This window comes from Saccoglossus kowalevskii, chromosome 3 (assembly GCF_978046115.1).
Source record: "Saccoglossus kowalevskii chromosome 3, keSacKowa6.1, whole genome shotgun sequence".
In the NCBI taxonomy this organism is placed as follows: domain Eukaryota; kingdom Metazoa; phylum Hemichordata; class Enteropneusta; family Harrimaniidae; genus Saccoglossus; species Saccoglossus kowalevskii.
The window spans coordinates 34,746,975-34,773,178 of NC_140643.1; the positions used below are offsets into that span (position 1 = coordinate 34,746,975).

The window sequence follows — 26,204 nt, forward strand, 5'->3', positions numbered from 1 at the left end:
ACGCGTACACATGTCAACTGACTGTTCTACCAACACAATACATTGTATACTAGTATGCGTTTGCGCAGTAATGTCGTTCAGTATGCCGGAAGTGTCGATCACAAAAAATTGATAAAAACGAATACTGCTATTCAAACTCAAAACTGTAGGTGGCGTCGCATGTTATTCCGTTTGGTGATTTTTTTTTCAGATTTACTCCCAAAAAGATAGGCATATTTTTGTTTTAATTTCATTACAAGCCTTACGTGTGAAGTTGTTTGATGAGATAACAGTCCACTAAGACTTACACTTACTTGCATAATGTTGATGCCCAATTCACTGTTCTCGGATACAATTGCATTGCAGGATATGCCAGTAATATAATACGGATAAACCAGTGTGTCATCAACCATTCAGCAATATTTTCAGATGAACATAATATGGTTAACGCCCACTGTTGCTCAACGCGGCCTGAATAAACATATGTAGGGCTTTAGTGTACTATACTAGTAATTGATATATTGTCTTGTATTAGGGTCTTGTATTGCAAACAACTCGTCGAAGAGAAACAAAATGATTTTTGTTATAAGAATGACTACGGTCACGGTCAAGGCATTAACGTACATTTTAGGTTATAAATTATTTAAAAAATAATAAATCTCATAGTTCCACATTGGATGGGAAAAAGGGTCTATGGATAGACTCTCTCCGAATCTCCATAAAACAAAATAAACAATAAATAGTTACATGTATTATTATTTTTTGTAATTCTGATAGTGGTGATTAAAAAATAAATTTGGTAAATTCATCTCAATTGTTAAAATTAATAACATCAGAAAATAACCAACATCCTCAAAATGTGGGCAAATCGGCTATATAGTACCATCGAATGTACACATAGTTTTTTCGTATTTTATTCGTCAATATCTTCGCGATAAAGTTATCTTATTTTAAAAATACTAAACGGTATTTTATTAATGTCGTTGGAGGGATACGATATGAAGATATCAAGATATGCAACGCATTATCTATACCATCATATTTCCATGGCAATGGCACCTCTATTATCGCGTCATTATATAATTATCACTTGCTGTTACATGTATCTCCAATCTGATGTAAAATTTGATGTAGCTATGGGCTCTGAGTATTTTTTGTATATGTTTTTACTATTATTTTTTGTTTATTGATGAATATCTTTTGGCTTTTACTTGCCGTTATCAAGCTTTTTTTTTTATATATCGTATCTCGGTCGCCGTAACTATTAATATATATATATATTATATCGTATTACGGCGACTGGATACGGATATATGAAAAAAACTTAATAACAGCAAGTAAAACCAAAATAGAAAAGAATTGAAGCCTATACCTACATCTGATTTTAATCCGATTGACGTATCTCTTACCGCCCCACGGATTATACAGAACGTACTGCCCATGCACGTAGTAAGTAATGACGGAAATGTATTCCGACACCGTCCTCATACGTAAATAATAAAGGGGACAATTTTAAGAGTCAAAAAGGTCCAAAAAGTAATTACAATAACAATACAATATGCAAAACAATACACCGCATGGTAACGTTCATAATACAGTATATATAAAATATATACGTAATCCTATCTCAGCATTTGTTTGCACAGTTGTATGCACAGTATTCCGATTGTTATCCCTTTATCAATGCGTGTATATTTCCTCTCAATGTGTGAGTCTTATAAGCTAGCTGTAAACTATAGGAACAAGCTTGTGGGAACAGTAATATTAAATAAAATTAAATGTTGGCCAACTGACCAAATTCCTCTCGCTCCAGACTCTAGATTCTAGATGAAGACATAACATTTTATTATATTTTATATTATACTAAAAAAATGAAAAGTTTTACTTTAACATTGCTAGCAAGATAAAATATGCTGTTACAGTACTCAACAATAACTCAAAAAAATTTAGATTTTTTTTAAGAAGTAAAACCACGGGTCCCTCCAAAAGCATATCATCAAACGTTTGTACAACTGGATGCGAATATCGAAAATGACAACTTTCATGATTTCATGAAAGAGACATGAATCAAAGTTGATGAAATTAAACATAATGGCAAACGGTAAGGTTGACTGCATCTCGGCAGGTTTTCTTAAAAATGTTTATAAATTTAATTCTATAAAACTTATTTAACAAAATTCTTGAAAGCGACAATTGTTCTAAATTGTGGACACAGAGCATGTTCACACCTATTCATAAAACGGGCGTTAAAAATATCCCTAATAACTATAGAGGTATTACCGAAGTCCCTGGGAAATATATTTACGCAACTCTTTTATAGTAGGGTGTAATTATGAATGGAAAAGTACAATAACAGAAAAGGGAAAAGAACAATAGACAATATTTTCATTCTGAGTACCATAGTCATCAAATATCTCTCCCATACTAAAAGAGGGCGCCCTTAATCATTGATTTCGAGAAAGCTTTCGACCGAGTGGATCATTATTCTTTATTATATAAGCTTGCTAAAACCGGTAGTATGCGGGTTAATCCCAATATTTCAATTCAAGTTGTTGCAGTGACGTATCAGCTTGTGTTTTACATGATGTCATGGTATTACTGAATTATTTGGATGAAATTCCGGCTTACAACAAGGCCCTATTGCATTATTTCTGTCTACTGTTTTGTTTTTACATAAACGCTATTGGGAAAACAAATCTACACACGTTTACTCGGGTACTTATATCTTTAAATGTTGCTACTTACTGTATACCAATGATATGTGTAACAGTGTTTTTAATCTTCAAAGATTACTGTATAAGCTTTCACAGTTTTGTACAACTTGGAAATTAACAGTCAACACTACAAAATAAAAACACAAAAACAGAGTCTTTGGGCGGGGGAATATTGGGTTTGTGAAGGTAAGGTTAAAATAGGTATATTACAACTGCTTGCATGGAAGTAGTATTTCCCTCTTTTGTAGCATGGTTTCCAACGCAACAAACAATAGCAAATCAAGTGAGTAAAGCTATTGTTAGACTAAAAATTAGCCTGAATTGTTACAATGTTTTACCTTTTCGTGGATTTTTTTTCAATATTTGATGTATGATATTACCAATACGTTTGTATAATTCGGAAATTTTGGCCTTCCAGTATGCTAAAGACAATGGAAGAGTAAATAATAATAGTAAGTGCGATAGGGATGGAACTATGACGTCATCGACTTAAAGTTCGTATGCTGACAAGAATAGTCATATACTGCGAATGAATCCAGCAGATATTAGTTCTAAATTCCAGTACAGAAAATCTGAAAATATTCAATTGTGTTGGGCCTCACTAGTAAAAAATGTACAAGGATTGGGGGAAACGAAACTGTGGTTTTGAGAATTTCCAAACAACGCTATAACTTGAAAGAGATTGATGCACAGAAATGCACTCAACTTTCAAAACCACTTTTGATCTTGAAAGCTACTTAATCTTAAGCTATTTTATCTCGAAAGTATTGACTTAGGTAAACTATATATATATATATATGCTTCTAAACAATCATGAGATCATCTCCTCACTGTATTAAACAGCTCCAGCCATGCTCCGGTAAAATGAAAAATGTATTACAACTAATAAATTTATTAGTTGTCTGATGGTGAAATCGTGTTTTTTTCAAAATGTAGACATATTGTGTAGTAGTAGATGTATGTTGTATTTATGAATAATAATAAATAGTGCACGACTTGAGATTTTGGCGGATAAATGTCGAAAACACGAAACGATAAAAAGACGAGCTGCTTGAAGCTTGAATAATACTGTCAATCAATATCACGGGGTGTGGAAATGCTGAAACAAGATGTGCCAAACATTCACACAGTAATGTGTTGCTCGTTATCAAATAACAGATTCAATGAAGACAATGGTAACCGTGATCGCAAACTTAACACGTCACTGCGGAAAATATGAGCCAAGAATCTCCCTAGTTGCAATTGTTTGAAGTTAAATTAATGATGTGTTTATTGTGTACGTCAGATATAGTCTGTCTCAAAAACTTGAAGCATATATTTAATACTAGTAGACACCTAACAATCGTCTAATCGCAAAAGAACGACCTCGGGTCGATATGCAATCCTGGACCATCGAAAAATAAAACAAGGCTTTGGACGTGAATTCGCGAGCATGCGATGAACTCAACTTTATTTTTCAACGTGTCGCTTTTTAGCCATGTTTTACAATAAAAATGTGTCTCAAATTTATAATTACGATTGTCACGCATTATATCATCTTGGCCAGAGAGTGAAAGCAGGGATTTCACTGCATGCAGTGAATAGTTTGTTGTTATTGTTTAGCAACGTGAACACAGCGCCGGCACAGCAAGAAGGCGTGCGTATGCTAGTCAGTGTCATCACGGTTACTAACATCCTACTACAATGATACGAGGATGGCAAGTGGATATGATACGACAAATCTACGTTTCCAAGGAAAATTATTTTTTAAATAAACTTAATTCAAAAAATTAACACATTATTAGCCCGCTGTCAGTTTGTCGTTCTATGGAATGTGTGTGTGTGTGTGTGTGTGTGTGTGTGTGTGTGTGTGTGTATGTAGCCAAGGTTGCTATGGTAGTAACCTAGCGTAGCGTAGGTCCACCTAGGTTCAAATCTAGGCTTTATAGATGAAAACCTGACAAGACCGCTATACAAATTAATGCTTTCGGGGATTAGTGTTATCAGCTTGTAAATAAACTACATGTATGAGGTAAACATACTAAAACAACACTCATTAGCATAGCCACAATAAACAACCGCCCGGGCGACTGAATTGGGCATTTAAGGACACTACTACTATGTAAATTTAGAATATCGTCACATAACTTACTTATTGATACAGGCAGGGCACAAAATCTGCAAAAATATACATAAATTAGTGACCGAAGTGTGTTGAAAATGAGTCTCACAATAAAATTTGCTGACATTCGATTTCACACACCCCGGTGGCATCAATGACGATGGATGGACAACAAATCGCTACAAAAAAAAAAAAAAACTACCATTGTTCTTGCGCTGTTTTTTTCAAAAACGTGAAAGTGTTGAAAATGCTGTGAATACTATGACGTTTGTAGTTATTGTTCTCTCAATGCTAAAGTTTATGAATAAATTACTAGTACGACTTATTTGTACTCACATAGATATTTAGATTTAGCATTTTTTTTCACTAACCACACGAAATGGAATGCTATTGGCTGTGGAAGAAAAGATTTCTGAGAGATTTGAACTACGCACAATTGACGTTCAGCGTTATTAAAGGTCTGCATATCAAGTGCCATAAATATACGAATTTATAAAACGACCAATTTGAAATTGCTTTCTCTATTTACCCATTATAGTCACTTCAAAACCCAATGAACATATTACTTATTTTACAGTAGATAACCGGATCAAGCGAAAATAATATATATATATATTTTTTTATGTTATAGGAACTTGAGCTTTTCGTATCAAAAAATCAAAGGAATGCGAAATGGGTGTCTTTGGTGTGGATCATCTTTTTCTATTCTCGTCAAAAATCAAGTTGGCAACCTGAATGAATGGTGAAGACATTTTGTTTGTGTCCTGGAAAATCCATTGTATTAAAAAATACCATGACCCCTCCCCCTCGTTTTTACCTCGTAAAGCAAGACTGCCCGTAATACACCCGTCACGGTGAATTATTCGGTTTCTACTTTCATCTTACAACATTTTTTTTTATAAAGATCCTCTACGTCACCCTCCCCGTTCATATATTATGAGGAGTGACATTTTCCTTTCAATTTGAGCTACACATAACAACGTAGGTAGTGATGTATGTATTGATTCATCGTTGATATTTGGAAATGAGGGTATTCCATTTCAGTTTATGCATAAACAGCACAACTCAAAATGGGCGCTCTGATCTTGTCCAATCAGAGAGCTTGACTGTCAATTAGGCTCATGACGTCACTAGTAACCAATCAGAAAACAGGAATTGGTGCATGTATCCAGGCAGGTCACGAACTATGACCTTTGTCTCCGTTTTGCAGGCACGTTTTCGATGAAAAATTGACAAAAAGGTAAGTTATTTTGTCATATTTATGTATCTGTTAAATTCATTTGTTATTCTAGATCATATTGGTGGTGGAATTTTAGGCAAAGTCGCTAAGATCGCTGAGAAATGGCCCGTTTCTTTCGGGGGTAGTGTCGTTTCGTTTCCATTACCTACGCAGAAGTGTGTATGTACGGTTTCAACCCAGACGCTTTGAATTTTCGCAGTTTTTACATGAATACTTTGACGCAATATCACCAGCTTCCACCATTAAATTTTACGTTTCCCGGAAATCCAGTCTTCCTTTAGTTAGATTATCACAGAAAGTGCAGCAAATTCCCAATATTTTTGCTGTGTTATTGACGTTTTTTAACCCATGACCTTTGTGTGGTTGTTGTTGAAGAATGACCCCGTTCGCGCCAAAATGGCCCCGTGCTTTCCGCTTTGTATTTTAATTCCCATACTTGTGGAAATTACTACCCCGTGGGATGACTTTGAACTCCGTGTTGTCAAGTATTTTTATCTAGAACTGCTTCAGTGACGATTTGTGTTCATTCTGTTACGCAGTTTCGCCTGTCTCTCGAAAATCTATATTTAGGCGTGTTTTGTCTTGCTGACGTTTCAAATGTTCCAATATGGCTACTGTCTCGAAACATACAGGCGTCGGCCATTATTGCGTGGCACCATTTGTACAAAAAAACTGACGTGTGCATTTCTCCGTTACTTCTACAATACATGATATCCAAGGAACGACTCCATTTTTTTAAACGAACAGTTCGACGGTGAATTGGATTTTTTTTATTTCCAGACAGCGCTGGATTAAATGGGTAACCATGGCAATGACTGTTGAAAAGGTTTTAGGTCATTTGTAGACATCTAATTTGAATATTTATTTGCATGGACATTTGAACAGCTGAAAAGCCACATTTTGAATAAACATATAATATTTAAATAGTTTAAATATTGTGAAGAATAAATTTTTCACTAGTTGTACCTCTTATGTAAATTACATTTTACTTCAAATTTAAGTTTTACATGAGTTAAAAAAGGCGTGTTTTGCCTGTCATGTATTCTAAAGGTATGGTAAATGAATTTATTATATGGCTGTCATATATCATTGATAATACAGATAAAAACTTAATAAATGGAATTTTTAACATTACAAAAGAGTTAAGAAATAAAGCAATGTTTTTTTTTCTCAGTACTGTTCCGCATTGGTAACAATATATGCTCAATTTGTATAACAGCTTTGAACAAATGACCAATGCTTTGATAAATGGCATGTATTGAGTATGTTGTATTTTTAAGTTAGCACTGTGATATAACAATACTGATAAGCAACAGTTGTAATGCTAAGAACATTCCCTATTTATGTCTGCTTTGCTTGCTTCTTGTGCTTTCCTAATATTTCTAATATCCATTGTGTTTGCTCTTGTTACTTTTTCTTTTATTATTACTATGTATTTTTCCAGATATTTAAAAAAAATAACAACCTTTACTTCATAGTTTGAATGCTATTTTTCACATCAATTAAATTATTTTAAACATTGCAATGATGCTACTTTTTTCATAAAAAATTTTAAAAAAATGTTTGTTGTAGGATCGGTGAAGTTTCCTGTGAATCCAGTACCCTGATATTTTGGCTAAATATTTTTAAATATCCAGAGGTTCAGTTTTCTCAAATTGACCTAACACATTATTGCCAATAAAACGAAAGGTCATTGCAAACATCATAGCTTGTTTATTAATTATGCAATCACAAAAATCAAAGTTCGAAAGCCAAAAAGCCTATTTTTTTTCCATCTTCAAATAGTAATTCCATTTTTGTTGGTTGAATGGAACACTAGACTCTTGCCCTCAAGGAGGTGTTGGCAGCCGTTTGTGTCTGGGGACTGTTGAAAATGCCCCTTAAAGCATGTTCTGAGTGGATTGTATCCTGACAAGAAAATATTAAAATATATATATATATTCGTAGCTGTTCAATAGCTGCTTCGTGGCTATTAATTGCTGCTTTAAGCAATATGGCCCATTGTATATTGAGTTATACTGATTCATTTGGGGTGCTTCTGGCATAAACAGTAGAGGAATAAGTTCTCTGCTTAGTAAGATGTAAGAGAGTACCACCACATTGCAGAGCTTCGTTGCTGTTTGCTTAAGACCTGCATTTGTTTCGGGGTGCAGTTCCTCTATACATGGTCGTATGGCATTCCAGTACAAACTTCCCTAAGTTGATGTTTGAAGATTCATAAACTTGGTTCTGTAGAATTGTATATTTTGAATGCTAGTATTCAGTTTGTGATTTGTTGCAAACTCCATGGAGGTATACTCTCACATCAATACATTTGGTGTTACCCGAATAAAACAGGTCTATATGCTGGGCTCAAAATTAACTATCATTTTTAAAAGCTGCTCATCCTATGGTAATAATAGATACATAGTCCATCAAATTTAGTGCAAATACAAAAAATCAGAACCTAAATAATAAATATTAAATGTTATATTGCTCATTTTTGTAGGACACTTTAAATGTAAATAATCTGTTTTATATATTTAAAAAATGGAATTTTAATCTTGAAATTTGGTAGTTTGTGTACCTTAGTCTACTGTTTAATTTGGAGCCATGAGATAGTATGAACAAATTCCATGGTTATCTAGATGATAACTCCTCACATTATGTTTTGTTCTGGCAGTAAACTTCAAAACTTTATGTTTAGGCCTATGACCATTGTATTTTGTACATACAAGAAGCTGGTATGTTGTGACTCTGTGTGGGGAAAGGGGTGATAAGCTAACATGGTATGTCATGATTATTTGTTGGGGGAACACGGACATAGATCTGTCTTACAGAATAATACAAGTTTTTTTACGAGTGAATTGCTAATGGTCGATGGAATGTAAGCATTGTTATTAAACAGTGATTGGTTTATAGTCAACACATTATTTAGCGTTCAATCTAATCAGTGGGTGTATCAGAGGTTACCTTTTGTCTGCTACATGAGTCATAAATTCTATGGTTTATAGAACAATAGACCATTTTCAAAAATTCTCGGAATCTCGCATTATGCATGAAATCAAATGTCAAAACTGTTGAACAGACATAAGGTGTAGTAATGTCAGAACATCGCATAGGATACGAGAAACAAAAGGGTTTTTTTTGGGGGGGGGGGTGTTTTCACATTTTAGAAGTGTTATACATATTAGATGACGGTCAATCCCAACACCATGTTTCCATCTGAAAGATCAGTATTTCGACATTATACTAGAGAAATTCAAGCTCAAACTCATTTTATTTTTGTATCAGGCGTTCGGTCTGTCTCTTTCACACACAACTTGAAATCTCATAGAAGTACTGAAAATTGTTTATTTCAATGTCGTGAAGTGCTTCAAGGCATTAGGATGGCATGCATGAAATGAAATGTGTACACACTGCCGATGCGCAATTCAATTCATGGACGTTAATATTATTTGAATAATTTGTCAAAGATATTTTATTGACCTGAAATATCTGGAAAAGATATAAACAGGAAATAAGAGGTCATATCAGTTTATGATAATGTATTACATTGATCTATTTTAATAAATGAATACATACAAATGTACATTTTGGATTAAAGTGGTTTATATTCTTGAGTCGTAGTACGATCTTAAGTAAAATGAACAAGCAATTCTTGCAAATTAGTTTTGAGCATGCATGGACAAAGTTTAGTAGATTCATTGTTGTAGGAAAAGAGTGATTTTGGTGCCAAAGTGAATTCAGTGAGTAATTGTAGTTTTAAATTGTGCTATTTTGAAGAAATATAATAAAGTAATACTGTAAAATGACTGGGTTTAAATTTCACTGATTTGGCATTTCAGGCATATCAGCAGGTTTTAAATTCATGGTTTTATCATTTAGGTAATTGGTTCTTTGCTCAATTTTACATATTCACTGGGTGTTAATTAAGCGCATTTTTCAGTCAGCGAAATAAGCAAAATTAAACCCAGTGAATAATTAATCCTTTTACAGTAGATATCAGCTAGTTGGCAACTTGTCAAATCTGAAACTGTTTGCTACTCATAACCTTATCCTATTTGTCATGTGACGTTGCCATTCTGGTGCATTTCCTGAATGCATGGTTCAGGATTCACATCACTGTAAATAACAAATTCTTGAAGGAACTATATGTTGAATGTTAGTTTTGTTTTCTCGTAGCACAGTGCAGCTATGTATCTAACAACACTAAAATTACTTTTTACTTGCCTGTGTCATTAAAATCGTACATTTCATTCAATCATGTATGTCGTATGTTTTTTCAGAATATCCTTGCACAGTACAATAACCGTTATTATAATTTCCCCAGCCCATTACAAAATTAAAATTGATAGAGAAGGTAGAATGTGTCAATAGCAGCCATATATTTTTAGAGGTAAATTATATTGCATACAATATTCAATATTGTGACCAAAGCTTTGTTAAAGTATATCTGAATTAAATATAATTTTAGAATTACATTCTTACTTGTCAATGATTTATGTTATTAATGGTGTATAATTTTTCATATATTTTATGGTTACTCAACTGATAAAGGTAGACAGTGTTGTATTACCTACCTATTGAACCCTGACCTAATTTTTGCTATCAGGCCTCTCTGAAGTCCCCATTATTGGGACTTGTGCTGGGAATTATTACACATGTTGAATACCACTGACAATAATTTTTTTATTTTTTGGACAAACAAAATTTTAAAATGGTTGTCAATGTGTATATTTATTTGTACTAAAAACAAATTTGAATAAATTTACCAAATTGTGATTCTGTTGAAAAGCTGTCAAGTCAGTTAAGAATAGTGATATGAAATTATAGCTCTCATTTCTGTTTAAAGGTATAGTGTAACCTAATTATCAATACTGTACAATATTACTATGTGTCTGACTCACTTTGGTGAATTTTGTCTAGCAGCTGCCCACTATGAGAGCTATTGAGTCTACAGGCAGCATACGTCACATACACAATATATGCATTCATTATACAGTGAACTGACGACCTTTACAGTAAACCCCCTAGTAAAAGACATTATAGTTTAGTGGTACTAAAGGTAGAGAAAGGCTGCACATTTCTGTGTGTAGTCATTGGTTGCCTGCATGCAAATATAATGTCTTATGAAAATTTATATTTAAATTGGTACTCCCTGTATTTTTTTTGTACCAGGGTGTTTTAGTGTGTCTGTGTGTGTGCATGCTCGACTGCTGGTTTTTGTAGAAGTTATACACAACAGGAGATCTGAATTTTAATTTTCAGTTCAATTTTATTTCATATTACACATAAAGTTAAATCTTTTTTCGAGTTACAGAGAAACCTTTTGCTCATATATTGTTCCTCTGGTTTAGTAGTCTATGATAATTTTGGTTGTAAAAAAATGTCTTGAATAATACAGAAACTTGTTGCATTTATCTGGGTTAAAAATTCATCGCAACCGTAATTTTGGTCACTCCAATAGTGACATTGTTGTGAATATAGTCTTGTTATTTTTTTTACCTTGGTCCATCATCATTAGATGGAGGGATAAGTATATGATGGGGAAAATGTCTGCCCTCGTTGTCATCTCTAGTCCAAACATTTTTGTCCACTATCCTTATATTCACAATAACTGAAATTTTTTGAATCATTTTTGAACCTTTGTCAACCATAATAAAATGACTAGCATATATAATTTTTAAGATATGGGTAAAGTTTGGCTAAAATAAAACGTTTGTTAGACGTAAAGAGTAAGTGGACAGAATAAGGACTGCCGATAATGAGAACCACAGCTGTTAGTAATATGCTCTTCAAGATTTTTTTTAATTTTCATTACATGGTATAAATCATTTTCCCGCCAAAAAATTGATGAGTATTTCGCTCATCTTAACTCTGGCCAGATGTACCACTTGGGAATCTGTATGCAACTCGTATTATATTATTCTATGAGGAACACCAAGATTAATACAGTGCATGTATTAATTAAGAAGCATGAATATTAATTAATTTGAGTAGCCAATAAATTCTATTGAATAATTACTGAGTTGAATTTTTTAGAGAGGGGAGTTTTTACTGTTACAGTAATATTATGATTCTTTTATTATTTTTGACCGAAATTTTTCCTACATAAATTTAGCCAATATTTTTCAGCACTCAATTTAATGGATATATTGTATTCTTTCAGAAAAGTTTTTAACTGCTGAACAAATGAACTTTGTGAAGGTTTTTGCACAAAGGTGCGAGTTTGTATATGAAATGTTATTTGTCTAGTATACAACAATGTATTGTCAATAGTTTAGGTGTGGCCATTTGATGAAAGGAGTGCTCAGATACTCCATATTTTGTAGTTTTACATGTCAGTTCCTGTACAGAACTCATAGACTTTAGAATACAAGTTTACGCTCATACATGTATAAATAGTGTACAATTAGTACAAATGAAACAAAATTAACAACATACTAAGACATTGGAGTGTTATTTTTAGCTCCGCTGTCGACTTTGTCGAGCGGAGCTTATCATATGAGTAATTGTCCGTCGTCCGTGTCAATGTTTTACTTTTTCGACTTCTTCTTGAAAACTACAAGCCTGAATGCTTTGATACTTGGTGTATATGTACCTTAGGTGGACCTCTCTTAGGTTTGTTCATTTCATGTTGATATCTTCAATTCTCCAATTTTGGTGAATATTTTTGTCATTTTTGGTAAAAAGTGATATTTTCGACTTCTTGTTAAAAAATGCAAGTGCAATTGCTTTGATATTACATATATAGGTACTACATGTGGACCTCTCTCAGATTTGTTCATTTCGTGATGATATCTTCAATTCTCTAATTTTGGTGAATATTTTTGTAATCTTTGGTAAAAAGTGATATTTTCGACTTCTTGTTAAAAACCAAAAGTTCAATTGCTTTGATATTACACATATAGATACTACATGTAGACCTTTCTCAGATTTGTTCATTTTGTGATGATATCTTCAATTCTCTAATTTTGGTGAATATTTTGGTCATTTTTGATAGAAAGTGATATTTTCGACTTCTTGTTAAAAACTGTATGTCCGATTGCTTTGATACTATACATATTGTTCATTTTCTAATGATGTCTTCAGTTCAGTTCTACTTTTTGGACTCTAGGGGGAGGGGGTCTGTCATAATAATTCATAGTTTGTATATTTTATTTCCTATACTACTTTTATACTGGGACTTGCTGCCAATTATAAGGTCATTAGATTTTAACCATTATAATTATATGATAGGAAGTAAGGCCAAATAAATCAAGAATAAATCCTTTGTACGAGTATTTTGTGGAAATAGTTAATAGTTTATTGTATAAAAATAATAACAAATTTATTTATGCCACCAATGTTCAAATTTATTTCATTTACTTCGTCGTAGTAAATGACTAGTATGAAGAAGTCTTTCATGAAAACTAACTAATCATTGGTTGCATCATGTTTATGTATTATAGCTTAAAGTGAAATAATAAAAGCATGTTACGCGAATCACCAAATTTGTTTTATTTGACCTAAGAAGAAACATGTTATGGATACACCATATATCGAGTGCATATCCAGATATATATTGTATTACATGTTTGGTTTTTGGTTTTGCAGTTAAATTTAAACAATGGAAGGAACACAAGTACAGACTATAGAAACACATGTTGTACAACAACAGCAGCAACAACAACAACAGCAGCAGCAACAACAGCATCAGCAGCAGCAGCAAGCAATGGATACATCTCAAGTTGTGCATCAGCACCATCAACTACATCCATCTACAGTGACCGTTACCACAGTAGGGTCTAATGTGGAAACTACCACTTCAGAATTGTCCAAAGAAATGCAGACTGCAGAAGGGCTTGCAAGGTTACGACATGAAGAAGTTATTACAAAGGTATTGTTGAAATGTTGCTCCAAATTGCATGAGAGGTTAGGGGCACAACTTTATAATAATTCTGAAAATTCACACATGAGATTGCTAAAATGAACCATTTTTACCACAATCTCTGGTCATCGGACTGTATGAACTGAAAGCCCCGGACAACCTTCAGAGAGCACTACAACGAAAAAAAAGTTTGAAAAAAAATGCGACGCTACAAATAATATCAACTACTATCATAATTTTCTTTGAATATATACCGTACTTATCCGGGTAAGAGCCCATGCCTGGACAAACGCCCACCCTCCACTTTTGACACAATAAAGAAGTTGAGGTCATATCCGCGCACACGCCCAGGGGGTCTTTTTCTACACAAAACAAAAAACAAAAAAACTTTTTTCTATTCGTTGACAGTGGTTGTATTAACAGTTGACTTTCTTGAAGTCTGTCGTGATACTTATAAAAATTGTTAATTGCGTAAAACAAAGCGTAAACGCAAAATAGCTGTGACAGCTTTCTGCCTTCAGGGCAGCGCGTTCACCGCTGATTTTTTTCAGAATCATAGCAGTCAGCAAGTCTATAAAAATAAATATTAAAGCAGAAACGGTAGTTCTCTTTTTGAAATATGTTGTGGCCCTAAAAAGGGCCAGCCGTTTGGGTTGTGCTTCCTTAGAAACGATTCAAGCAAATGGTATAAGTGTCGCACAATGTTGCAATATTGTAGCAACCCGTACCTGGGAGAAAGGTTGAAATCACGTTATTTTGGTTTTATAAATATTTTGTAGCAGCTTGCGAATCCATAACTGGGCCAGCAATTTTGCAATGTCACGCCGAAAACTGCCAACTTTTTTACCATCTTTTATCACCGCTATTGCATTTCTGTCATGAAAACTATTCTTCTATCGTTGGATAAAAAAAACAACTTCCTATTTCATATCCATATAGTGAGACATTCCAACCGCTGGAACTTGCTGAATGATAACTTTCACCGTGATTAATAAGCGTTGAGTCTGATAAGAAAGCAATGTCACGATTTGACCTTTATGATGAAATAACAAGTAGTGATGTCATTCTTAGCCAATCAGTAAAGCAGATGCATAAAGGTCAAAGATGATTGCTAGACTGTAAACAAAATCATCGTGTGCCATGGCAGCAGAGCGACCCCATTTTTTTTGTCTCTTTATTATGATTAGACATGAATGAAAAGTGCCAAGCTGACAGACTGCGAAATCCGTGGATTAAAAGTGCTGAGTCCAAATTGTGTGGGACGATATCGACAAACTTCAGGAATAAGTTGTAAGGATTTTGTTCGACGGCTACAGTGGCACTGACTTGAACATTTGAGGGTTTTGAGTTTGACGAAGATGGCAAAGAACGTACAAATAAAGATCTGAGAAGTTTTTTCAAACAGCTATGAATTTTTATAATTTTTACTGTGTAAATTTGTAGATTATTATTGATCTTGCATGACGGTTGATTCGTAATTTGTCGAGACCGGAAATCATTTTACGCAGTTTAACCCCTGACATTTTAATTCATTTTGAGTTCACGTGTATTGGACGTGTTTGTCGGCGGGAAAATCCTAATTCAAATGATTTCTCACTGTCGATTTTTATTATTTCTGGTTTATTTGCCTTATTATAAGCAATACATTATTTTTGTTTTACTTCTAGCGTTGCATATTGTTCATTTATTTCCGTTGCATGTTTTCATTTGCCGTTCTATTCCCTGCCGTAGTTCGATCTGCCTGTTGTCAATTTTCGCGAATTTTCGTTTTTTTTGCCGGGGATCTCCTGGCAAACGCCCACCCCTTCTTTTTGGCAATTTTCCATGTTCAAGACCCTGGGCTTATACCCGGATAAATACGGTAGGACTTCAATAAAACCAGTAATTACTTTCCCTTTAGTTGCAGGGTTTTTATCTTTCTAATTGTTATTAATATAATCAATGTGTATGACTTTCTTGCTACATGTATTTGTGTCATGGCAACAAGCAGCTATGGCGCACAGATATGCAGTGGCATTAAATTGTTCTGTGCATTGTTTCACTTCTTTGTATCATTTTTGTATCATTTTTTCTCAGATAATCCAAGTCCCACATGTTCAAGTACTTCAAGGTGGTCATGCTGGTCAGATGCAACATGTTACCCTTCAAGTCCCGCAAATTGCACAAATTCAACAAGTCCATCCTATTCAAATGTCACCAGACAAAGTTGTATCCAAACCTATGGACCCATGTGTTGTATGTGGCGACAAAGCATCAGGTAAGTTATCGAGTTGCTGCATGGTATTGTGATCACAATTACAGTATCTTGAATATGAACATGTGCAAAAGTGGAACATTTTCACTTTTTTTTGGTATTACATCATAGAAAGTAACAAACTTATAATCAATTGTTCCTTGTATTTTCACAAAATCTTTTAAGCAAAATATGGTGTATTTCATTTAGTTTTTCCTATCCAGATTTTTTCACCTGTTCCCAAACAATAAAGTAGACCATATTCTTTTTCTTTTTTAGGCCGACATTACGGTGTAGTTAGTTGTGAAGGTTGTAAAGGCTTCTTCAAACGAAGCATTCGTAAGCAACTTTGCTACACATGCCGTGGCTCTAAAGATTGCCAAGTTACCAAACACCACAGAAATCGTTGTCAGTTTTGTCGGCTACAGAAATGTTTGGCGATGGGGATGAAAGCTGAATGTAAGTCACCAGCTATTCTAGGTGATTATTGGCTATTTTAACTGTTTTTTACTAGAAATAAGTTTTAATATTAAGCATGCTTTGTTCACATGTTTGCATACACATATAGTATATTAAAACTCTATTAATTCAACTGCTACTTGATATATATTGGAATATCAAAAATATTGAACGATTTGTGTGTGTTCAACTTAAATTTCTTTTATTTAAAGAAAATCTGTATTGGTTTAACATGGAATCATCATGATTCGTTTTGCATGTGGTTAGTAAATAATGCGTAGAAAAACATGCACAACAAATTCATGCTTGGTCTGAATTGTATAGTAAGTTTTTTTTAACCTTATATCTTTGGATTTTCATATAATGCAGTACTGGAATAATTGGTAAAGAAATATTCACCTGTGACTACTTGCATATTTTGGAATACATCATCAACATAAAATATTTAATCTGTCCTACCAAAGCTAGAGCAGCCAAACAAATGCAGCACATGAATTAGTAGAGTTTTGAAATAAGATCTTGTTTTCTGCAAGAGTCTAAATTCTTATATATAAAGAATCAAGTAATATAAATACACAGCCAGCATCATACATGCAAAACACTCAACCATGCTAAAACTGTTGAAAATGCAGTGCAGTATAGAGTTACCTATAAAATGAAAAATCATGCTGCTTTATATTCTATCCTCTATGAAAACTACTATCAAACCGTTTATTTCAAATATTTATTAATGAAATTACATTGTTAAGCAATGCCTGTTGGCCTGTTTGTGTTCAGTACATTTCCCGCAATATTATATCACCTGTCTGATTGTTATTTTATTTGTATGAGCCAATCTCACACACTACCAGTTTTTGCCATCATAATTGGCTTCAACTGTCTATGTGTGAGGTACACACTCTGATCACTTGGGAAATGCACATTACACTTTAACCCCATTCACCAGGCTCCAAACTTTCGGGGACATCCCGTATTTCAAATACTTCTATAGCTGTACAGTGTGAGCGAACTCCAATCAAGTCAAACCGAGACAGGACATCTGGAAACTGTGCAGCATCAACAGATAAGATATATATTCGTAAAGACTTAAGGAGCCCGTTAGCAGCTACACCAACTTTTGTCGGAGGTAAGCAATAAAACATAATACACAGTTAACTTGGTTTCCTAACCCTCACACTTACCAATCAACTAGTCTATATGGGCTATCACATTTTGCTGGTAATATCAATTCATTTTCATAAATAATCTTTTCATGCGTCTTCATTGACAGCCTTGCAGCGAATTTTCATTCTCATTTTAAATACTGCAAAATATTTATTTTGGCTGAGAGGATATTTCAGTGAAAATAAAATCGAGCAAATGTATCATAATTATCATGACATAACATGACATATAAATTTCAGTTAACATATATGTCTCTTACAACAGTTACAATGCCATAAACTCAGACATGCCTTTAGACAGCTTTTTAAACCAAATTTCTTGTTCATTTCTAACTCGTACATTCTTGATGTTGTTTTCACACAGTAGAAAAAGAAAAACAACACATTGGTCTGTTTGATCAAGGTATGCTAATAAATATACAGGGTGGCAGCCCATCTGTTGAAGCCTCTACTGCAAATACAGATCTCAGTACCTTGGCTAATGTAGTGACAACGTTGGCAAATATGAGCAAAAATAAAGAAGGCACTTCCCAAGACGGTGCTGGTGATAGTAGTCAAGTTGCCAATGGCGAGACTGGTACCACTGAAATCCAGGCGTCAGCTGAAGCAGTTAATCAGATTTCCAAAGCGTTTGATACCCTTGCGAAAGCACTAAATCCACAAGGAGATGCTACAGAAACTGCAAATACAGTTGAAGTGACGTGAGTAGTGTATAATATCTCGATACCACATCAACCACTTGAAAATGGTAGTGAAAATGGCTGTTGTGAAAAAAATGTATACATGAAAATAGTGAATAAGTAAGTTGATATTGAGTTACAAATGATAGGGAATTACTAATAATCTTTTTTTTGTATTTATAGTACATCAGATTCAGCTAATGGGTCTGGACAAGGAGATGGATCAGATCAATCTCTTCCTTTAGTTGAGTTAGAAGGGCCTTTATTATCAGAAACACATTTTCAGTTTAAGTTGACTACACCGTCACCAATGCCACAGTATCTCAATGTCCATTACATATGTGAATCAGCGTCAAGACTTCTGTTTCTGTCCATGCATTGGGCTAGGAGTATCCCAGCATTTCAGGCTCTTGGGTAAGTGACTCTAATGTGGAAAACAAATTTAAGATCCAAGTGATGATCTTAAAAATTATTGAAAAAATCAAACTAAATAGGAAGTTACTTTTTTTGTTTTATTGTATATTTTATTTGATTAACGTAGGATAACAAATGATAATTTTTAATCTATTCTAATTTTCCTAAATTGTTTTTGCATGTCTCCACCCTAGTATTATGTTTAAAATAATTTGCCTTGTATGATGGCCAAAAATAACTGTACTTCTATATGAGATTCTCTTATTTATACAGAGCTTATATATTGGTTGATTTTATAATTGTACCATGCTGTGTCAAGTATTATTTGTAATGCACACACTTGTTTATTTACAGGCAAGAAAGCCACACTACAATTGTTCAAAAATGTTGGAGTGAATTATTCACTTTGGGTTTAGCTGAATGTAGTCAAGCCATGGCTTTATCTGCCATCCTTACTGCCATTGTGAATCATCTACAGACCAGTGTACAACAAGGTACAGTTACAACTAGTCCAGCAACAGGATCCGTTTTGCATTCAAGTCAGTGAACAATAATTATTTGGGCGCTTTGCTAATTAAAAATTATTGTCACATTGCCATTCACGCACCAAAATATACAAACGAGGTTTAGACATGTGGATGGCAATGTGTTAAGCAGGATTAAAAAGGGACTGTTATCGTTGCATGTCTGTTTTGGCTTCCTGGCTATAGATACTGGCTCCTAAGTATGTAAAGGTGCGGCGATGGTGGCTTAGCAGTGATAACAGTTCTTTTGATTCATTGTATGTTGATCTCGCTTTTATACACAATTCATTATAGACAAACAGGAATGCATAGCAATTATAACAATCATTGTTATTAGTTGATTGCAGTCTGGATCCTGTTGGTGTGATATTTTATACATTTATTCCAATCTTAATCTTGTTGGTGCAGGGCTCGAAATTAAAAAAAATTAATTGGAAACCAGCTGAGTTACCAATTTTAAGAGTTTGTAGTCACTTAGTAATATTTGGTTGTTAATCAGTTTTGGTGTAGATGCTTAGAGCCATGCAACAAAGTGTGAACATGAATAAATATTTTATTCCTCAATTTGTGTAAGACATATGGGTTTATGTAAAATCAATTTGTATTTTTTCCCCTAAATTTCTACAGTATTACAATTTGGCTACTAAGTGGAACAACCAGTAACCTTAGTACAAAAGTTCATATTTTCTGCACCTTGGATAACTGTTAATTACAAGCCTTGTGGTGTGGTTCTTATTACTATGTGTAGTTTGGTATATTCATATTGATTTGATTTGAGCTGGTGTCATTTTGGTGTGAAAATTATTATTAAGAATTAAAAGCTTAAATTGTAGAATGTTAAACCACCACAAAGAATGTAATTTGTTTGGATGAATCGCTCATTATTCTAGCTCTGTCTTTTACAGATAAATTATCAGCTGATCGTGTCAAAGTAGTCATGGAGCATATCTGGAAATTACAAGAATTAGTAAACTCCATTAGCAAGCTACAAGTTGATTCCAGTGAATTTGCTTATCTTAAGGCTATCACCTTATTTAGCACAGGTGAGTACATAACCATACCATGTCTAATGGCTAAGTTCTTTTGACTGCTTACACCATATTACCTCATACCTGAAGTCACAGCACCACAGATCATAGTGAAATTCAGACTTCACATTTTATGTAGAAGGATGAAGGTCAGACATCATTCTTGCTTTACTCTTGAATATAATATGATAATACATACTTTCCCAACCATTATATAATTGTGAATGACATTATCTGAGAGTAACCTTTCATAACAAGCTTTACTTCCTTTTACTATGGTAATGGCTGATAAATTCTTTTCTAAAAAAATATGTTAACTTTCCATCTACCGTAGTTGTGAGAGTATAAACCTCTGCTTAAGTATAATAAGGCCCCTCCAAATTTACAGCATTTTACAACAAGTCATTTATCCTGTTATAAACCTTGATTTGCTAGAGCGCTTATCAGGATTTGAACTTCACTATTCTGAAGTCACTCAGTTTTGATGTGTAAACTGATGGAAATGTTTCTGAGTAATTGTGAAAAAAACAGCTGACATCTTTCAAAAGAAACAAAACAATTAATCAAGTCTTTATGTTTTCTATTGTCTAAAAACCGTTCAAAAAATATCATTTTACCCTGAGTTAAATTTATTTGAGTGAGCAATATCAGTGAAATGTGCACTTATCTATTTTAGATCATCCAGGACTGGTGAATCCGAGACAGTTAGAAAAGTTCCAGGAGAAAGCAGTTCAAGAGTTACAAGAATACGTCACCAGGGCGTACCCTGCTAGTCCTGACAGATTCGCCAAGTTATTGTTACGACTGCCAGCTTTGCGATTACTGACTCCAAGCATAATGGAAGAGTTATTCTTTGCTGGGTTAATTGGTAACGTTCAGATTGACAGCATCATACCGTATATTTTGCGAATGGAAACGGCAGATTATAACACACAGATTGCAGTGCAACCACAGTAAGAGAAACATAAGGGGTACTTGAAGAGCTGTGTGTCTCTCTCCTGAATTCACACAACCATCTGTATATTTCGTTTGTTAAATTTCAAGAACTTTGAAAATGTAAAATGATGATTATCGACAAGGTTGAATTCAGAAGTGAGCTTGCCAATTTGTATGAATGAGTATGAACTGTACAAAATAATTTTTAACAATTTAAACAGAGGTTGGATATTTGTAAAGAACTAGTATTAATAGCTCTATCTTCTTGTCACCTCACCATATCTTCATGCTCATGTGAAAAGAAGATATTTTTTAAAATTACCATTGTTAAATTTCATGTCATTAAATGTATATGAATTCATCATCTATTTGAAATTCTGTTTGTTCCATATGTTTATGACTATTGGTAGAACAAATAAGTGCTTTGTTTTGTCGACGCACAAATAAAGTTCTGGATATTTCCTTTATTTTGATTTTTGACAGTTGTCTTAAAATTTAAATTTTTATTTCAATTTTTGCCTTATTCCCACATTTTAGTAGTTTTAATTTAAAATAGTTGCCAAGAATTTATTATATATTGTTAGTCACCCTTTTTTTCCAAAATGTATTCAGAATACAGGTTTACATTGTATCATGATTCACTATATCCATATGAAAGAAGATTGTTACATATTTGATATGTTTTTGTCTGATGTACTGATAAGTTCTGAGGCCCAGACAAATAAAAACATTCTGTACTTAACAGAATGGGTATTGTCAAGTTAGCATTTTTGTGCGAACTTTCCAAAAGTTACCATCGAGGAGAAAAGAGTAGGGTTAAAAAAAAAATTGTTAATTTAGCGAGAACTGTTGAGACCTTTTCTTTCACTTAAATTCATGGCATCCTTGTACTGTCATTTAAAACGTTACATCATCTGTTTCTGCATTCTTAGTTCTCTACCATTTGCTATTGTTTCTCATTCTGTGTAAATTTCTTCTTTATATATACACACTACCTGCAATTACTAGTTTCCTTTGTTGAAGACAAAATTGTACTGCTTATTATCAACAATAATGTATGTCTTCATTTTCAGTCTCACTCTGGCCTCGCTGAGTAATACTATTTTTTGAAGTTTTCAAGTGGTAAAAGAATTTGTCTAAGTTTGTCACCTCCTGCTGTTTACAAGCTGCATGTGTAACAAAGCAAAGTGTTTTTTAAAGTTTCAGAAATATGTTTTTATTTTGTTTTGTTCAGGATCAGGTTCACTCCCAACTCGCCCGCATCACCTCTCTCTACCTGAGGAATGAATACAAATTAAAAAAAAGTTTGTTTTATCGCTGTAGTTTGAAATCATGATATATCTTTTATTTTGCCTGTTATCTCCATTTTTATGATCATAAAATCATTTTCTGACCTCTGTGCCTCTTGACACTAACACATTGCCGTCGAAAACCTTCCACTGTTTTTGTGTGAGTATTGAGAATGGGTTATGCACATGGAATCAAAATGAGGAGAGTTTGTTCTCAATTAAACCATCACCTTATCAATACTAGTATGCACGAGTTTGCATAATATAGTGTATTGCTGTTGCATGAACTCAACGAACTATAGCCAGTCACATGAGGACACTGCTACATCTTACTCTGTTACTCTCGCAACATTGCTCTTGGCCCTGTTTATTGTATATGCAACTGCAAAATACGTATAGAGTATGGTACTGTTCATGTTGTCGCGTTATGTTACTTCCAACAAACTGCCTTGTTATTGGGATTACAGATGGGCATGTGGCAAGTGACGCACTTTCAGGTTTCCAGTATTTTCTAGTCTGCATGCAGCTTCCCCTCAATCTACACTTGCAACATTGGTGACATGCTCCTGCTAGATTTAGACACCGTCTGGAAATGGGGACTTTTGTATAGACCTCTGGTGCATATGTGTGTGCATCTCGACCTATATCTTAGACTAGACCGATTACATTCAAACGATCCAATTCAAAATGGCTAAATGGTGGCCATTTTGTTTTAATTATTGCTGTTTCAGAGCAATATCTCTCAATATGAACAAGTACTCGTTTGATGATCAGATACAAGATGACTGAATGGCAATCATTTTGATGTTTAAAAATCATCATAATTAAGCATCAGCTCTGATATGTTCATGTTCAAACTATATTACTATAAACAAAACTATATATCTTAAATTTGGTAACTAACAGGGACCGTGCCATGCAAGCCTTGTTTCCGATCAACTACTTTCAAATGATGTTTTTGTTTGCTATTTAGTACTTTGTTGACAGATGGCTTTCTTCAGCTGGTCATAATACAGCTCTATGCCAACGATTAATGAGGCGATCTACCGGGGTAGTAGTCGACATCATTTGGTCACTCAAATCATCTACTTTGAAATATTTCAAACAACTTTGTGTCCTCCCATAAATAAACATAAATGAATCTAATCCAATAAAAATTCTTGCCACCTTTCACTTATATGTGGACTTATTTATGTATAAAATGGCGTCAGACGGCAATGTGTTAGTAGTCTTTGTAGACATTCCAACAGCAAACTCCAGGGCAGGTTTTGGAGTATGGTATCAACTTTGAATTAAACAAAGATCATGCAGCTGATGTCTTGTTTTTAAACTTGAAATATTAAACTAAATAATCATTACATTAAATCATTAGAGAAAAAATATTTGTCATTTTTAGTTTACACCACTCAAATGATCATTATGTAAGAAACACTGGAAGACAAATTTATGAGTATGCTGTATAGAAATACCTGGCTTATATCTAGTATTCAGTGTGTTTTCAGTTTACTTTAATTATACCGAACTAATAATGCATTAAAAAGGCTGGAATTTGGTGAAAATGTCAAATATACAAGTTTGTTGAGAATTAGCAAAAATTACATTATTTTCCTAATGGTAACATTGTTTTGTCAGCGTTATATTTATGCCTTTGTATTATACCTATATTATGTATCCACTTTAAAGAGAGAAGACGTTGTATCAATTTTTTTTAACTTATTCAATTTTTTCCCCTTTAGTTCTTTTTGTATGTATTATTGCAGCTTCTATTAAGTTAGGATTTTGCTTTTTAATGTGAATGTGTACAGAGTTCGACACAGCTATGTTGTTTGTGATTTCATATTGGCAATTAAGCCCACTTATTGTGTGTAATTGTTGCAAATGGACTGGAAATAAGATTTTCAAATCGCATTGTTGTAAATTCAGAAATTGAAATGTGTGACAGGTATAATGTAGATCCCTGTCCTCTGCTTGAAGTGTAACTGCCTCTAGATTCACATAACTTTTTAAGGGGAAATTTCAACTATTGCCATAAAGTACAAAACTGGAAAAAATAATGTTTCAAGGTTCAAATTAAATTGATTACATGTTGAGTAAGGATCATCTTTGAGTTGTACTACCAGTGAAGCCTACCACTTACACAATTTGATTTGTGAAGCCAGATCAAAAATTGAAGTTTTTTTTTATGTCTATATTTGATCAGATTTCGGGGTTCTTAAGAAATTTTATGAATACATTTCTAGTTTGTAGTAAAACTATTATACTATATTGTGTTTTTTTTCTTCTGAAGGATTTTTTTTTCTCACGTGATTTAATGATAGATGCATAATGGCGGGTGTAAGGGTCAGAGTGATTCTCTGAATTTGTAAGGTCTTAAATGGTAATGGGCCTGTACCTTTGTATCTGAATTGCAGTGATTTATTAAATGTCACTTTCAAACCATGATGTATTCAGTTGAGTGTTTTTATTTCATTGTCAATGTCAGAGAAGATTCCATTATAAACCTTAAAATATATAACCCCCCCCCCCCCTCCTCGGTAGAAATAAAGAACATGCATGGTGAATTTCTTTATGTAACCTTAGTTGTAATCCCCCACCCAATTCACACTTTAGAGAGATGGATAACAAAGTTATGTCAAACTAATATGTTACATCAGCTAAATATGGTTATGAGCCAACTTTTTGGTTAGAATATAATCAAAATAATTGCATTTTATTACCTTGCTCGTACCATCAAAGATAGAAGAGAAAGGTATAAAGGGAAAAATTTTGTCCAGCGTTGTCGTTGTTATTGTTGTCGTTGTCTTCGTCGTTGTTGTTAATAATTGTTATTGTGTGCATAATAACTTTATTAATTCTATTCCAAACTTCATCAAACTTGATCACCTTAATCATCAGTATAAAGTCTTCCCTGAGTTTGAACAACAGATGTCCTGTATGAAATTATCATGCAAAAATTGAGAAAATCTGATAAAATATTTTGACTGTTTCTACTAGACTGATCACTGGTGATACACATCAAAAGTCACTGATCTCAATGGAAATATGCATTGTTGTATGTGTTCAATGAAGCAAATGATTTATCTTGTGATAATATCCTTGGTAATGTATCTCAGAATCCCATACTGGGTTTCAAAACCAACTCATGGAGAGATTGCACAGTCTGATACACATTTGCAAACCTACCAATAAAATCTTTACAGAAAACAAGATGTCAGAAAATTAATATAAGCACTCCTATGAACTGGGTGCCAAACTTTGATCAAGATCTGAAGCTAATAGAAAATCTGTTTAGTTCAAAGTTATCAAATCAAAAACAATACATAAAAGGCAAAATATTTCATCCACATTTTAAAAAGAAAATTGTTCTAAAATATATGTATTCTGTATTTGACAAACAGTTCATTCGACAAATGAAAACTCACAGGAATATGTTTCAGCTATTAGAATAGAATGATAGAGTTTTTATAATACTGGTTTAAAAACGCACTTCAAAGATTGCAGTGTTTGAAGATGTAGATTCTCAGGAGGCAACAGTACTGTTTTAGTTGATTTGCATACAAAGCAGAGCTTGCAACATGATAGCTATTCATAA

General features: G+C 33.6%; 1 protein-coding gene across 8 annotated transcripts; it reads left to right on the plus strand.

The window, feature by feature from the left end:
- The first annotated feature begins 5,908 nt into the window (after positions 1-5,908).
- Positions 5,909-25,051, plus strand: LOC100372393 (orphan steroid hormone receptor 2-like). 8 transcript variants are annotated; one of them, XM_085497117.1, is made up of 11 exons: positions 5,909-6,034; positions 13,613-13,895; positions 15,963-16,143; positions 16,399-16,599; positions 17,525-17,704; positions 18,106-18,442; positions 18,605-18,835; positions 19,190-19,374; positions 20,265-20,402; positions 21,064-21,358; positions 22,397-25,051. In XM_085497117.1, the coding sequence occupies exons 2-10, from the start codon at positions 13,626-13,628 to the stop codon at positions 21,342-21,344; spliced, it is 2,004 nt and encodes a 667-aa protein (XP_085353243.1). In that variant the 5' UTR covers positions 5,909-6,034; positions 13,613-13,625; the 3' UTR covers positions 21,345-21,358; positions 22,397-25,051. The 8 variants fall into 8 exon arrangements, with proteins under 8 accessions (XP_085353243.1, XP_085353240.1, XP_085353245.1 ...); XM_085497114.1 differs by having other exon boundaries at positions 21,064-21,340; XM_085497119.1 differs by having other exon boundaries at positions 19,190-19,329; positions 21,064-21,340.
- The last annotated feature ends 1,153 nt before the right edge of the window (positions 25,052-26,204 follow it).

Excerpts from the sequence above, each read along its gene's own strand:
- LOC100372393 (XM_085497114.1), top strand. The coding sequence starts at position 13,626 with ATGGAAGGAACACAAGTACAGACTATAGAAACACATGTTGTACAACAA. Across the intron at positions 13,896-15,962 it reads ATGAAGAAGTTATTACAAAG|ATAATCCAAGTCCCACATGT; the intron begins GTATTGTTGAAA and ends ATTTTTTCTCAG. Across the intron at positions 21,341-22,396 it reads CAGATTGCAGTGCAACCACA|TCTCACTCTGGCCTCGCTGA; the intron begins GTAAGAGAAACA and ends CTTCATTTTCAG.